Source organism: Cygnus olor, chromosome Z (assembly GCF_009769625.2).
Source record: "Cygnus olor isolate bCygOlo1 chromosome Z, bCygOlo1.pri.v2, whole genome shotgun sequence".
Classification (NCBI taxonomy): Eukaryota; Metazoa; Chordata; class Aves; order Anseriformes; family Anatidae; genus Cygnus; species Cygnus olor.
In genome coordinates this window covers 80,876,444-80,891,524 of record NC_049198.1, presented here as the reverse complement: position 1 = coordinate 80,891,524, position 15,081 = coordinate 80,876,444, and the positions used below count along the sequence as shown (strand labels likewise).

The window sequence follows — 15,081 nt, the reverse complement described above, 5'->3', positions numbered from 1 at the left end:
CCCTGAGATGCTGTAGCAGCAGAGGCAACTCGCACGGAATTACTGGGGAACAGAAACATGCCTAAGCTGTCTTTGCTTTAGGATGGAGTGGACATTTCAGTCGCCTGATCTCTTTTGTGCCACTTTTGCTGTATTGCTTGACAGGGTAAAGGTGTCATTTCTCCTGTTGTCATTTTGAACATCCCCCCCCAAATCAGTTAGACTGCAGGCAAGTTTCAAAGTTTGGTGAACAGCTTAGTTTGCAGCATTGAGCTGCAAAGGGCTACGAAGACGGTGAAGGGCCTAGGGGGGAAGACGTACGAGGAATGACTGAGGTCACTTGGCCTGTTCAGCCTGGAAAAGAAGAGGCTGAGGGGAGACCTCATCACGGCCTACAGCTTCCTCATGAGGGGGAGCGGAGAGGAAGGCACCGATCTGTTCTCTTTAGTGACCAGTGATAGGACCCAAGGGAATGGCGTCAAGCTGCGACAGGGGAGGTTCAGGCTGAATATCAGGAAGAGGTTCTTCACTGAGAGGGTTCTTCACTGGAACAGGCTCCCCAGGGAAGTAGTCACTGCACCAAGCCTGTTGGAGTTTAAGAAGTGTTTGGACTGTGCTCTTAGTCATATGGTCTGAGTTTTTGGGTAGACCTGTGTGGTGCCAGGAGTTGGACTCAATGATCCTTATGGGTCCCTTCCAACTTGGGATATTCTATGATTCAGTGATTCTATGAGCTTAGTTTGCTAAATCAAAACTGCATCATTTAGCCAGAGGCTTCCGTTTTGCTGGGATGTATACAGCAATCTAGGGTGGCTGCGAGAATGGTGTTTATTGTTCTTGTGAAGTTGTCCAATATTATCCTCTGTGAAATACAATTCCTAAGGCTGGGATTTGTTACTCTAGTGTCAGTTACCTAGAAGACAAGAGTCCAGGCCAGGACAGCAGTTGTGGTGCCCTTGCAGGTAATGCAAGGCTGTCAGCACAACACTTACATAAATGTAAATAGAATGAGTACTCTCTGAAGTGATCTGCCCTTGCCTCTATTGATTATTGCTTAAAATACTTAAATTTAGTTAACAAATCTAGATGTGATGAGTTCCTACAAGTTCTGCAAATATCTTTGCAAATGTTTACCTTGGCCAGTAACTTCTCTGACTGTATTGAATTCCTCTGATGCATGGTAAACATATGACTACCCTTCTGGACAACTGAGGCCACAGCCCTGAAACTTGGTTTACCTTCTTTAAACTCATCCCTTTGCAGCAGGTTTACATGATATGTAAGCTGGGTTGGTTGAAGCACTGAGGACAATGCTCCTCGCAGATGTGCCAGGCCCCTATGTACAAACTCTGCTGCTGCAGCACTGTCTGTTGCAGAAGCCATAGCCAAGCTCCCATAGCCATATTCTGTAGTTTCTGATCCGTCAGGGTTGCAGCAGAAGAGTATCATGTGCTTTGGTAGGACTCTGATCATGAGAAAGAAGTTTCTTTTTCACGGCTATGCTGAGTATGTACTATGCAATGGCACATATTGGCTGAACTCTGTTTTTTGGATGTATTGGATTGTACCAGCTTGGAAATTGGCAGCAGCAGGCTGGTGATAAAGCCTGAGCTAACTTCCTGACAATGTGCTCAGGAGGAAAGCAGAACAAACAGGTGAGCTTGCATGTTAGTGGAATCCTGTTGGATCCAGCAATAGCAGTCTTTTGGGATGTGTTTAAGCTGGTAGGGCTGTCTTACTCAGGGCTCCCTTTCCAGGTAGCAGCACTAATTTTGCTGGCCTTTCTCATTCCATACCAGAGCTGCAAAGAGCAAAGAGCTGAGTTCTGGAGCCTGAGCATGCCAGATAGGTCATGTTGGGCAGAAAGTGCAGAAAGCCCTGTGTGTTGCAATTATAGCACCATCCTGAGCTGATAGTTAACACTAAATGTCCATGGGCTTCCTCTTAGAGGTGGTGATTCTAGCGCTGTTCTTAAGCTTTTGAACCAGCAGTCCTTGAGTCAGGCCTTTTTGAGGTAAACAGCAAAGCCAAAAGCATGGCTGACTTCAGATGGAGGCTATGAAAGAGGAGGGGAGGCCAAAAAATACTCTATTGTCCCACTGCAGAGGCTTCTTGGCAGAGTGTGCAGAGGAGAGGAAGCAAGCCAAAGGCACAAGGTGTGCAGTTGAATTCTCCTTCATGCTACCTCCACAACCTCTGGTGGCCCTACGGTCCTCCATGCCCTCTGCTCAGGTGTTATCTCACATGGAGGATGTTAGCTCACATGCAGATGATGTGTTGTGGCTGTGGAGGTGGTGTGGCTGGAGCAGTGGTACTCTGGGCCTATATAAGGTCTTTGGCAGCCTGTGGACCTGCCAGAGCAGAATTTGTGAGTCCGTGATGGGAAGAAAATGACAGAAGATGCATCTTTGACATCACTTCCACTGTTGCTTTGCTGAATTGTCCACACACCCATCTGAGGACTAGTGTCGCCACCATCTCCTGGAAGTGTCTGCTCCTCCGCGTTGCTGAAGCTGCAGAAGTTACTAGGTCTGTGAAAAGCCACATGCCTAGGCATGGAGAGCCTCCTTACGGTGCCTGTGAGGCTGTTGTTCATGTCCCAGGCAGAGCACAGGCAGGTTGTTCGGGATGAACTCACAGCTTTCTGGATGGGGTGGGGTGCTCTTTGAACCTGATATTACAGCCCAGCCTGCTCCAGAGCAGATCCCTGTGTTGGCTTTTTATTGCTCATCCAAACCTGTCTGAGGGGTGTTTGGACACAAGAGTCCAGATGTGAATCCTTCCAAGGGGTTTCTTCCACACTGTGGCCTGCTTTACATTTCCCAAATGTGAAACTCTGCTGGTGACTTGGAGACTGAACTGATAGCACTATGAAATATTTTTTGTTTTACTCTTTTCTTACACCACATCAGAGCTGGTTTCCTCTCTGGTGTACATGGAACTGATTTAATACCTTGTATTGTCTAGACAAATTTGTGTATGTCTAGATACAAGTGAAGTCTAACACTCTTACTTATTTCAGCAGTCAATCCAGATTCCAGGTGATCCTTCAGTGATCACCCAGCCTACCGCTTCGCACTGCAGGGCAGAAAAGTCATCATTAATATTTTTCAGGCCTTGTCATACTAGATGAGTGTTTCAGCACTTATCAATCTGCATAGTTCACTCAGATGTGTAATACATGTACTGAATCGAAAAATAAAACATATGTTTATTTGATCAGCTTGTGACTTAAGTGCCTGTTTCAGAAGCTGTCATGTAGAGCACTTGGTACTTCTTTAGATAAGACATTATTCACTGTGGGTAGTTGTAACATAATTTCTGAGTTCAAATTCACTTTCACTGAATTCAATTTCACTACTAAGTGAAAGAGAAAGTCACCGGTATTTACTGTGACAATTTCTCCCTTCAGCAAATTTATTAGATGACAAAGGGCTTTCTCTGGCCAGACAGAGGCCAGTGTAGTGTGGTCATCACAGAAGCAGATCCAGTAGCACAAATTTCACTGTTATTTCTGGATTTTCAACATCATTGCCAGAGCTAAGCAAAAGGCAGGGGTTTACTCCCTGAAAGAAGTATCTTGAGAAACAGGGAAAATATTTTTGAGTCCAGTAAAATATGTTGAATACTTTGGGTTCAAACTCTGCATCCTTCAAAAAGGAGGGAAAAATAAACACACACACAAAAAAACACCCAACAACATCAGAGAAGTCAGAGTCCTGTAATGTTTTAGTAGCTGGAACAGTTCAACCTTCTACTCTAAAAAGTAATTCACTTTTTGCGATGTAAATGAAATTAATGTTTTGGGTGGAGGAAGGAGACCAGGTATCTGGTTCTGCTAGCCAGCAGAAATGCACAGCAGCTCCAGCAATATTCTCATGCAGAATTTGTGACTGTGAATTTTATTTAAATCACCTGGCCTTTATTCCTCTGAGTCTTAATTCAAGCTGGAGAGCTATCTGCTGCCTGTGCTGGCATGGTGCAAGCTGGCACCATTCTACCTTTGTCTTCTTCACAGTGGTCTCTTCTCTTCCAGGCTCTCCTTACTACTACAGCGCTGCAGCCCGTGGAGCAGCCCCACCTGCAGCGGCTGCTGCCTATGACCGCCACTGACCCTGGAGCCCGGAGCTAAAGCACTTACTAAAATATACTGCCTGGGACAACTGCATTGAGTCACCTTGCCACAACCATGCAAGTCACCCTGCAAGGGAAGGAGAAAGTATCTAGTAGGAACAAGCTAATTGAAATTTTACTCTTTAGACTTGGTGAACTTAATATTGTTGTTTTCTTAATTCTGGAGGTGTTATCCAGGTCTCAAACAAAATGAAGAAGCAGGAGGACATAGTTCTCCTAACACTTCATGTGGTCATAAAAATGCAGTAGTTTCATGTCTTTTGCAGCCGGCTGGCTACTGCTTTAATTGCCTGTGGGTGCCATGGCTGTATCTGGGGATAAGGAAGAGGCTTGAGCCTCCCTGCTTGGGGTGGCTTCCTCTCACTGCACACTGAAACAGGCTGTGAGACAACGCAATTTTTATTTTATTTTTTAAATTTTTGTTGCAAAGAAAGATCAGTCCGCTCAATTTTACACAAGCAGCACTGTAAATATTTGCTTGTTTGTATTACTATGAGTGACTTAGCATAAGCAGCAACATTGTACAAATATGAACTCAAAATACATCTGAAAATGTGTTTTGAAACTGGTGCACTGATTCAAAGAATTCAGTAAGCTTTAAGCAACTTTGAACCAGGTTAACACTCATGGTGGCTGTATTTCAGGCTGATGTTACTTCTGTGTACAGCATCCTTTCTGACAGTGGTGTATGATCATGCTATATGCTGGTATCAAACTCATGGGCAACAGAAAGACATGGGCAATTTTGTGACAGTTTATTGCTTAATATTCATTTATGTTCATTTGTCATCATAATGAGCACTGAAACAAATTCTCTGGTTTCAAGTTAAACAGCATCCAAGAAGGAATCATAGCAGACACCTTTTGTACATCTCAATAGGTTGTATGCTAAAATCCAATTATGAACACTTTGAGAGGAAGGGGAAAAATAATTTTTGTGAAATGGACATGCTTAACAGGGTATATTGTGCACAAGGGCAGCCACATGTGCTTCCTGAACCAAACTGGTGAGGAAGGCACTCATTTTGGGGGGTCTGTACATTTAAGTGAAGGCATCTCTCAAGTCATTCTAATAACATGGAGGAGAGCAATTTCAAATTCAAGCCACTGCAGTCTATACTGGTGTCATGGAGAATTTTGCCCTGTTAATTCTGTGTTTCTTCCCCTCCTGCTCAAAGAGGGAGCACTAATGGTGACATTTTGTTCAATGTTCACTGTTTCCTGGGGCTAATGAATAGAGCAGCTTACAATTGATCTGGTAAGCAACTACTCCGATCACTGCTCTTCCCAGGGAACTGAGAAAAATGCTGATTTCTTTCTGCACCGTCCCCCTGCACCAGTCCTGGTTGCAGCTAACTTTAGTCATGTATTGGTACAACATATGTGCCCAGCCCCTCCTGAAAGCAGTGGCAAAGCTCCCTGGTCCTGCTGAGATGAAGATTTGACTGTAGCCTCTGGCAGTGTGAAGCTCCCAGAGGCAACCATGCTTACTTACATGGATCTGCACAGACACTGCAAAGGGATCTCGCTGGTGTGTGCCTGTGTGTTTCCCAAAGTTGAAAAAGGGTTGTTGGTGTTGAACCTGAAATACAGTCCCATATACAATCAAGTATAAACATTTGCTTCTAGTTTTACAAGTATTTCTTTGTAATGGCAACTACTGAGTTAATATTTCTCCCTTTCCTTACTCCCTCCCCCCTACCCTGCACCTCATCTCTTGTGCTGCATGTCTGGTATCTTGACCTTAATGGCCACTGATCCATTCAGAAAGAGTCTCTGTGTGCTCTCCCAGTTTTGGTGGCATGCTTTATGTGTTCTCATGCTACAAAAATGCAGCCACCACTTTCAAGTTTCCAGGTGAGATGTGTTCAGATCCTCAAAAGCCATGAATGGTCCCATTGGTCCCATTGGCTTAAATGTTTCCATCTAATCCAGAATTAAGTTCTGTGAGTATGTGAAAAACTTACCCATACAAAAAGACCTCCTTTTATTTTTCAGCCATTAATAGCTGATACACAAACACACACACACACACACACATCTTCAAGAAAAATAACAGCACAGGCAAATCATCTATATAGAAACCTTCTGAAGATTTGCTTTGTGTCACCCTTTCTAAGCCATCACGACATGCTGTGTCGTTTTGTACCCTGGTGGTAAAGCTGCAAAGGGAGTTTCTGTTCCTGGTTAGTGTTTGTGTGGGAGTCTTCACACTTGCTCTTGACTGAGGCGTGCACATTGTGTGCAGGGGCACATACTGAACACACCTGCCTTTTCTGTAATCTTGGGAAGTGAAAAGGCTATCTGACAATAGCTGAAGAGAAAAGAAATGAACATTTGACAGCATGACATGAAGGTGCGGGTTATGGCTCCAGAGCAGAGGTGGGGATGAGCTATAAGAGCTACAGACACCACCTGGTCAGTGATTAGGCTGGTCTTAAAGCTACTGTTTGTGTCTTTCATGTGAGGGAAGAGCAGCTCTTGTTGATTACATGTGGGTGGTTTCACCAGCTCTGAATACTACCTGGGAAACGTTTTTTTTTTTTTTTTTTTTTTTTTTTTTTGGTTTGGTTTGGTTTGGTTTGGTTTTGTTTTGTTTTTGTTTTGGTTTTGTTTTGTTATTTCACTAGTGGCATGGCTTGTATGACTTAAACTCATTTGGGTAACATTCAGAAGACTAAACATGAGACTTCAGCAGTTGTTACTATGCTCAGGAACGAGACTTTTAGTTAGGGTAGGGACTTACAAGAGGCACAACAGGTATATTTCATCCTAAGGATCTATGCATGCCCGTGGATGAAATGACCTAGATGCTTAGGCTTAGACCTGATTTGCCTTAATGCTTTCATCAAGATCCCCTAAGGGTTGGCCCTTGTCCAGAGTCATCTTGCAGTGCATGCTGGTGGGCTCTATCCAGTGAGCCAGAGTGGGGGTGAAGGGCACACACGGTGCAGGTTCACAGGCCATGTACACGTCCCCTCCCTGCCTGTGTGCCCCTGGTCGCAGCTGCAGAGGTGAAACTACAAACACCCATCCTTGCACACACATGGCGAGATCTGTGTCTGGCCCACCTTCCCAAAACATTGCTGAGGATCCCTGGCAGATGTGGCCTGCCTCTGTCTGCTACGATTGTTTCTCTGCAAGAAACACAAGTAGGATTTAGCCCAATAAGTATGCACACTGTACTTCTAGAAAAGGCACTTCTTGTCAGTATTTTCTGTTTCTGGGAATATTATGCCTGGTATTTACAAACTCCTTTCTTCAGGAAGTCTTGACTTTCTGTCGTAGTCTTCATCATGGGAAACCTTACTCCTTGGGGAATGTCTTTGAAACTCATCACTAGCAGAAAATTGTCTTCCAAGGATGACAGAAAGTTGCCTTCTGCAGCTCTTTTCCTTTGTGACCCTGGAGGACTGGAGGAATGCTGCCTGTCTCACTGGTGCACTGCCTCCCCTCACTCACCCTACCAATCCCCCAGGGATGTTTGGGTTTCATTCAGCGCCACAGACTACTGGACCTTCCTGTGATGTAGCACTGCTTCACAGGGCTCAGCTTGGGTCAATAGGGAGCAGATCAACAACACACAAACCCAAGGCAGAGGTGTGTGCACCTGTGCTGTATGCAGTACAAATGACCCAAGCACTGCTGGGGATGTATGCAATCTCTAGCAGATGTATGCTCTGTACAAAGACTGGCTGAAGAGACTTTTACAAAACTCTCAGTGCTTAGGCTCTTTTTTCAAATGTGCTAGCTGCAGTGGAGGCTGTTGAGTGAAGTGGAAACTGTAAGCAAGTCATCATTTGGTGTTGCAAAAAGGGAAGAAAACATAGTGAACGCTGGTATTAATCTGCTGAGTCTGTTTCAGGTTTTCCAGAACAGTTTTGAGGGTCATTGACACCCAGCCAAAAGCACTGGGGCTAGGGGCATGGTAGGCCCTGTTTATGTTTCACTCAGGCAGAATGCCCTGTAGCACCGTGTATCATTACCAGCCTCTTGCAGAGATCAGCCCCATAACGTGTCTTTAGGCAGTTTCATCACTGAGTTGTTTAATGCAGCTAGACTTTTTTTTTTTTTTTTTTTCCCGTAGTGTGCGCTCGAGCAATAAATTTATCAAGTACATTTCCAATACAGACAGGCATAGAAATAAAGTCTGAGAGATGGAGAGAGAGAAAATGCTGACGTAAAACTAAATCAACAAAGTCCGTGAGCTAATGTTACATGAACTGACTTGTTAAGGAAGCCCTTAATCAAATGCTATAAGAGTGTGACCATAAGGAAGACACAAAAAGTTGTGGGCATTGAATTAGCTTAGCATCTACGTGCGAAGTTTCAACTAGAGAGGAATTATCATAAGATGGCTCCCACCAACTGCAGAGCTAAGCATGTCTCAGGACCAGATGCTTAGACTGAAGACTTTGATAGCTATTAAATCAGGAGGCCAGAGAGTAAGTGTTTTATTCAGAGATGCAGAGATGTCAAAGTAAAGCTTTGATTTGCGCTGGGACTGCAGGCTCCAGAAGCAGAGCCTAGGTGTTGTAGGCCTTTGTGAAGGAGATAGCAAAGGAAGAAGCAGCACCAGGAGAAGAAAAAGAAAAAAGAAAGAGAGGAAAGAGACTAACTGAAAAGCGGTTTTTGGAAGAAAAGTAAAGTTGAACAGAAAACTGATGGGGCATTTGTGATCCTTCCACTGTCCTTCTGTAGCTGAGTTCTCTCACTGATGCAAGGTACAATGGCTGTGCACTGTGGAGAGCAGAGAGATGATGAGGTCACTCACTGCACGGGGTACTGGCAACCACTTGCTGTGCACAAGTGTTCTGCCATACCCCTTCTTGACTGATGGGATTACATTCCTTTTTTTCATTTTCTGTAATTTATCTCTTCTACAAGTCCTTTAGCATGAAGAAGAATGGAAGCCATGTTATAATGTTGTTTATTGCCAAGCACAAATACCAATAGCTCCAAAGCATTATGGCACATAGACCAGTTAACATGTGTGGCTGGCAGCTGGAGCAGCTACAAGGCTTCAGTAAAGTGTCCTCCCTGGTATTGTATTCTTTCTTGCATGTGCGTGCCTGTGTGTGTCACTAGGACACCTGAGGCCATGGTCCATGGCAGGAGCACAGCGTTAAGCCAACCCCCCCTGTGACTCTGTCCCATCAAATGCTGGGAAAACCTGCTTTTCCTTTTGGATTCACTGAGAGCTCTAGGGGGCCAACAGCCCCTGGGTACTGTACCCTGCAGTCTTGTGCAAAGCGACAGCCCTGTGTGGGGCTGCCCACAGGCAGACAGTGCCAGGCTGGGCTGCATGCACCGACATAGGCCCGGAGCGCACATCCCAAGCTGCAGCCTATGATCACTCTGCACTGAAGGCAGAGAGCGAAGTGGCAGCAAAAGGCTCAAGCCAGGGATCTGCTCTGCACTGCTGTGCCCCTCAGACAGAAACCCACTCTTATTTCAGACATGTTACAGCAGCATGAGAAATTGGAAACATTCAAAAGGATTGGAACCTGGTTAGTATTGCTTTTCTGGTGGAGCTAATAAGACTTGGTGAGCAAATACTGAGTGAAAAGCACTGTATACAGGTGCTTGGTGCCAGAATTGCTCATTTCAGCATTGCAGGTGGCTTAGTTTTTAGCTGTAGCTGAGATCTCTGCTTACTAGTCCTGAGAGAGGACAAACTTAATTAAAAAGCTTCAGAGTAAGAGCCAGACTGAAGATGCTTTGCAGGATGCAATCTCAGCACTGTAGTGAATGTGCGTGCCTGTGTGTAAATATTTATGTGCACACCTGTGTGCATTTGTAGGCATGCTTGAATCTCCCAGTCTGTGGGGAATTGTGATAGGACAGACCTGAAGCCTGCTGATAGCCTTTCCACTCAACTTGTGACCACGCTATTAAACTTGTGTGTCTGGAGTTTTCTACTCTGCCTTGTAAAGCGAGACAGAAAATGACCCGTGGGCATTTAGATCTTTCTTTTGCTTCATTCAGCCTTGTATTGCAAAAAAACTGTCCTGGTTTTTCACTTTCTAGTGGCCTTTGTACATTCTGAAATTACAGAAACTCATTTCATTGCAAATGGGATTTATTTCCAAAAAAAAAAAAAAAAAAAAAAAAGAAGAACATGCTTTTTTTTTTTTTTTCCTTTCTTTCTTTTTCTTCTTTTTGCTTCTTGGAGACAAACTACTTTCTATTAGGAACTTCTAGCAACAAAGAAATACATATCTATTGTATCCACCAAAGTCTGCAATGCCTGCATTGAAGCTTACTTCTTATAAGAGAGGGGGAAAAAAGAGAGGGAGAGAAAAACAGTCTCCTTTCCTTGAAAAATACATACAAGCAGAAAAAAAAACTTACAAGAAAACTCATAAAAATAACTGTTGAATTGCCTTTGAAAGTAGGGGATAACATCTGTTGCAAAACAGATGAAAAATTGCTTCTTAAAATGTGTATGTTTTGTATTCTTTTTTTCTAGTAGGAAAAGAACAGACTTGAAATTTTGGTGTTTTTTCCTTAGTGCTGTGTGTTGCTTTTGTGTGTTATAATATTTGAATGTAATTACAGCAGTGCCAATTTGCCAAAGATGTTGAACATTATTTTGGGGATTTTGTTTTGCATTTTATTTTGGGGAGCAAAATGGGGGGTGGGTTGGGGAGTGGGGGTGCTAAGGTGTGGTTCATAAGGGATGGGCCTTTTGAAGTTTTTTTGATCTTTTTTTTTTTTTTCCAATTCTTTTTCTTGTCAAAACTGAAATTTGTGATTTTATTCTAAGTTAAATGGTTGACTGCAACACTTTTTATTTTTAGATTAGTTGAAGAAACATGCAATAAGATTGGCGTAGTTCAATATCTGTGTGTCTTTTCATGAGAGTGACTGTTACTTGTGGACATTTGATTTTATGTAACCTTTATGTGAGATAATTATTTGTAAATATCTACCATAATTTTATTGGTTCCTAAAATAAAAGTAATTTTTTTAAGTTCCAGAAGTCTACTTTTACTCTTGTTTTCATCTTGCATTCTGGATCTCTTGCAAATAATACAAGGTTGTTACATTTGAAATGTGTTTTTTTTTTGTGTGTTTGTTGAAAAGATACCCATCATGCAGGGCCAAGTCGCTGTCAGGGGACCAGCCAGGACTGCTGATGCCAAGTGAATAAAGGAATACCACATGCTGTATGACATTGTGGTCTTCATTAAAATGTTGGGGAAGGAGGTTTTCCAAAATATTTCTTGCTCAATGTGTGACTGGATAACATAGAATCAGAGAATGGTTTGAGTTAGAAGCAACCTTAAAGCCATTTAATTCCATGTCCCCCCGCACCATGGGCAGGGACACCTCCCACTAAATCAGGTTTCTCGATGCCCCATCCAGCCTGGCCTTGTGCACTTCCAGGGATGGGGGATCCACAGCTCCTCTGGGTAGCCTGTGCTGGTGCCTCACTGCCCTCTGAGTAAAGAATTTCTCTCTAATGGCTAATCTAAATCTACACTCTTTAAGAATCATAGAATCATAGAATATCTTGCATTGGAAAGGACCCACAATGATCCTCGAGTCCAAATCCCAGCTCCACACAGGATCACCCAAAACTCAAAACATTCATCTGAGAGCATTGTCCAAATACTTCTTAAAGTCTGGCAAACTTGGTGCCGTGACCACTTCCCTGGGAGAGCCTGTTCCAGTGCCTGACTACCCTTTCCTAACACCTAGCCTGACCCTCCCCTGTACCAGCTCTGTGCCATTCCCTCGGGTCCTGTTGCTGTCCCCAGAGAGCAGAGCTCAGTGCCTGCCCCTCCACTTTCCTCATGAGGAAGCTGCAGGCCACCATGAGGCCTCCCCTCAGCCTGCTCTGCTCTGGCCTGAATGAACCAAGGGACCTCAGCCCCTCATCATATGTCTTGCCCTCCAGACCCCTCACCACCTTTGTAGCCCTTGTTTGAACACTCTGCAATAGTTTTATGTCTTTCTTGTATTGTAGCACCCAAAACTGCACACAGTACTTCGGTGAGGCCACACTAATGCAGAGCAGAATGGGACAATCCCTTCCCTTGGCCAGCTAGCAGTGCTGTGCCTGAGGCACTTGAGGATACAGACAGTCCCTTTGGCTGCCAAAGGCACGCTGTTGACTCGTGTTCAAATTCCCATCAACCAGAACCCCCAGATCCCTTTCCATGGGACTACTCTCCAGCCTCTCGTCCCCCAACCAGTACCTATATCCAAGCTTGCTCCATCCTAAGTGCAGAATCTGGCACTTGCTCTTGTTCAACTTCATGCGGTTGGTGATTGCCCAGCCCTCTAATGTGTCCAGATCTCTGTGCAAGGCCTCTCCACATTCAAGGGAGTCAACAGCTCCTCCTAATTTAGTATCTTTAGCAAACGTACTTAGTATGCATTTGACACCTATGTCCAGATCATTTATAAATATATTAGAATCTTAGAATCTTAGAAACACAATGTTGGAAACGACCTACAAGATCATCTAGTCCAACCGTCCTCCTGTCACCAATACTACCCACTAAGCTATTAAATCATAACTTGTAGGACCTTGTCCAGGCATTTCTTGAACACCGCCAGGGACGGTGGTGACTCCACCACCTCCCTGGGCAGGCCACTCCAGTGCCTGACCACACTTGGAGAGAAAAAAAATTCCTGATATCTATGTTCTTAAGCTGAAAGGTTTAATAGATTTCCCTGTTTTTCTAAGAGTGATTTAAAATTTAAAGGACAGTGACAATTTTTTTTTTAGTAAGTCAGACTGAATTTTTTTTACCCTATGAATGCAGTTAATAGCATAAGTTAATACATAGAGATGCACGGTAAACATTTTGAAATCCAGTTATATTTGAGCTCTAAATTCACGAGACTAAATTTTGGATTCTATTGTTAAGTATTCCCATATTTCAAGCAGAAAAAAAACGCCCTCTTAGTACGTTTTTCAACACCTGTATTTATAACTATGGTGGTTTTGCATAGATTACTCTCCAGAAATGTTACAGTACGGGCCTGTTGTCATCTGTGTATCTTGGCACTTCTGTTATTTGATGTGATTCTTTTATGTTGGTGTTATTAAGGAGAACTGGCCCCAAAACTGAGTCCTGGGGAATCCAACTAGTGACTGGCTGCCAGCCTGTTGTAACCCCATTAACTGCAACTTTTTCAGGCTGACCGTATTAGAGCTGTTACCTCTTGTCCTATCACTACACTCCCTGAGAAATTGTCTTACCCCATGTTCCCTGTAGGCCCCCATTAGGCACTGGAAGACTGCTATAAAGTCTCCCCAGACCCTTCTCTCCAGGCTGAACAATGACAGCACTCTCTGACTTTTTTCATAGGAGAGGCGCGCCAGCCGTCTGATCATCCTTGTGGCCTCCTCTAGACCCACCCTAACAGGTCCTTGTCTTTCTTATGCTGGGGATCCCACCATAAGAGCTGAATGCAGGGCTCCAAGTTGGGTCTCACGAGAGCAGAGTAGAGAGGGAGATTCACCTTCCTTAACCAGCTGGCCGCACTGCTTTTGATGCGCCCTCGGATATCGTCAGCTTTCTGGGCTGCAAGTTCATGTTCAGTGTTAAATCCATCAACACTCCCAAGTCCTTTTCCCCAGAGCTCCTCTCAATCCATTCTCTGCCCAGCCTGTATTCATGTTTGGGATTGTCCTGACCCAGGTGGTGGACCTAACATTTGGCCTTGTTGAACTTCATGAGGTTCACACGGGCCCATTTCTCAAGCCTGTCCAGGTTCCTCTGGATGACATCCCTTCCCTCCAGCATGTTAACAGCACCACACAGCTTGGTGTTGTCTGCAAAGTTGCTGAGGGTGTACTCAATCCCACTGCCCAAGTCATTGACAAAGATGTTAAATAGTACCAGTCCCAATACAGCCTCCTGATGAACACCACTACTCACTGTTCTCTACCTGTACATCTAGCTGTTGACCACAACTCTTTGAGTATGACCATCCAGCCAATTCCTTATCCAACAAGTGGTGCACCTGTCAAATTCATGTCTCTCCAATTTAGAGACAAAGTTATCATGCAGGCAGTCTCAAATGCTTTGCACAAGTCCAGTTAGTTGATGTCAGTTGCTTTGCTCTTTCCCTCTCCACCAATGCCCTAACCCCATTGTAGTAGGCCATCAAATTTGGCAGGCACGGTTTACCCTTACTGAAGCCATGTTGGCTGTCACCAATCACCTCCTTATTCTCCATGTACCCTAGCACAGTTCCAGGAGGATCTGCACCATGATCTTGCTGGGCACAGATTTGACACTGACTGGCCTGTAGGTTCCAGGTTCTTTTTTTCCCCTTTTTAAAAAGGGAAAATTAAAAATTAAAAAAAAAAAATCCCTTTAAAAAAATGGGGGTTATTTTCCCCTCTTCCAGTCAGCGGATCCTCACCAGACTGCCACAGCTTCTCAACCATGAAGGACATGGCTTAGCAACTTCATCGGCCAGTACAGGAACTGCAGATGCATATCATAAAGTTCCATGGAATTGTGTACCTCCAGGTTCCTTAGATGGCCTTCAACCTGATCTTCTCCTACAGTGGGTGGTTCTTCAGTCTCCCAGTCCCTGCTTTTGCCTTCTACGACTTGGGCTCTGTGGCTGGAGCTCTTGTTGGTGAAGACCGAGCCAAAAAAGTCATTGAGTACCCCAGCTGTTTTCATATCCTGGGTAATCAGGTCTCCCATTTCTTTCCAGAGAATGCCTGCATTTTCTCTCATCTTCCTTTTATTATTGATGTACTTATAGAAGCCCTTCTTTTTGCTCTTGTTGTCCCTGGCCATGTTCAATTGTATCTAGCTGCTCTCCAGGGTCAACTCATCACAACAATATGAGAATGGATGCAATGCCATTCTGTATCTCTGTCACAGTAGCATACATTTCAGTATTAAATAGTCGTATTTGAGAAACAAAACTCACAGAACTTTCCACAATTCAGCAAATAACTGTAAATAAATAAAAGAAATTGAC

The 15,081-nt window shown here is 44.1% G+C and overlaps 1 protein-coding gene across 4 annotated transcripts in view; it reads left to right on the top strand.

The window, feature by feature from the left end:
• Positions 1–10,396, top strand: part of PAX5 (paired box 5) — a 149,696-nt gene extending 139,300 nt beyond the window's left edge. For all 4 annotated transcript variants that reach the window (XM_040540353.1, XM_040540355.1, XM_040540354.1 and 1 more), the window contains one exon: positions 4,016–10,396. In XM_040540353.1, the coding sequence (XP_040396287.1) occupies positions 4,016–4,092 (77 nt within the window). In that variant the 3' untranslated portion in view covers positions 4,093–10,396. The remainder of the gene's footprint in view (positions 1–4,015) is intronic.
• The last annotated feature ends 4,685 nt before the right edge of the window (positions 10,397–15,081 follow it).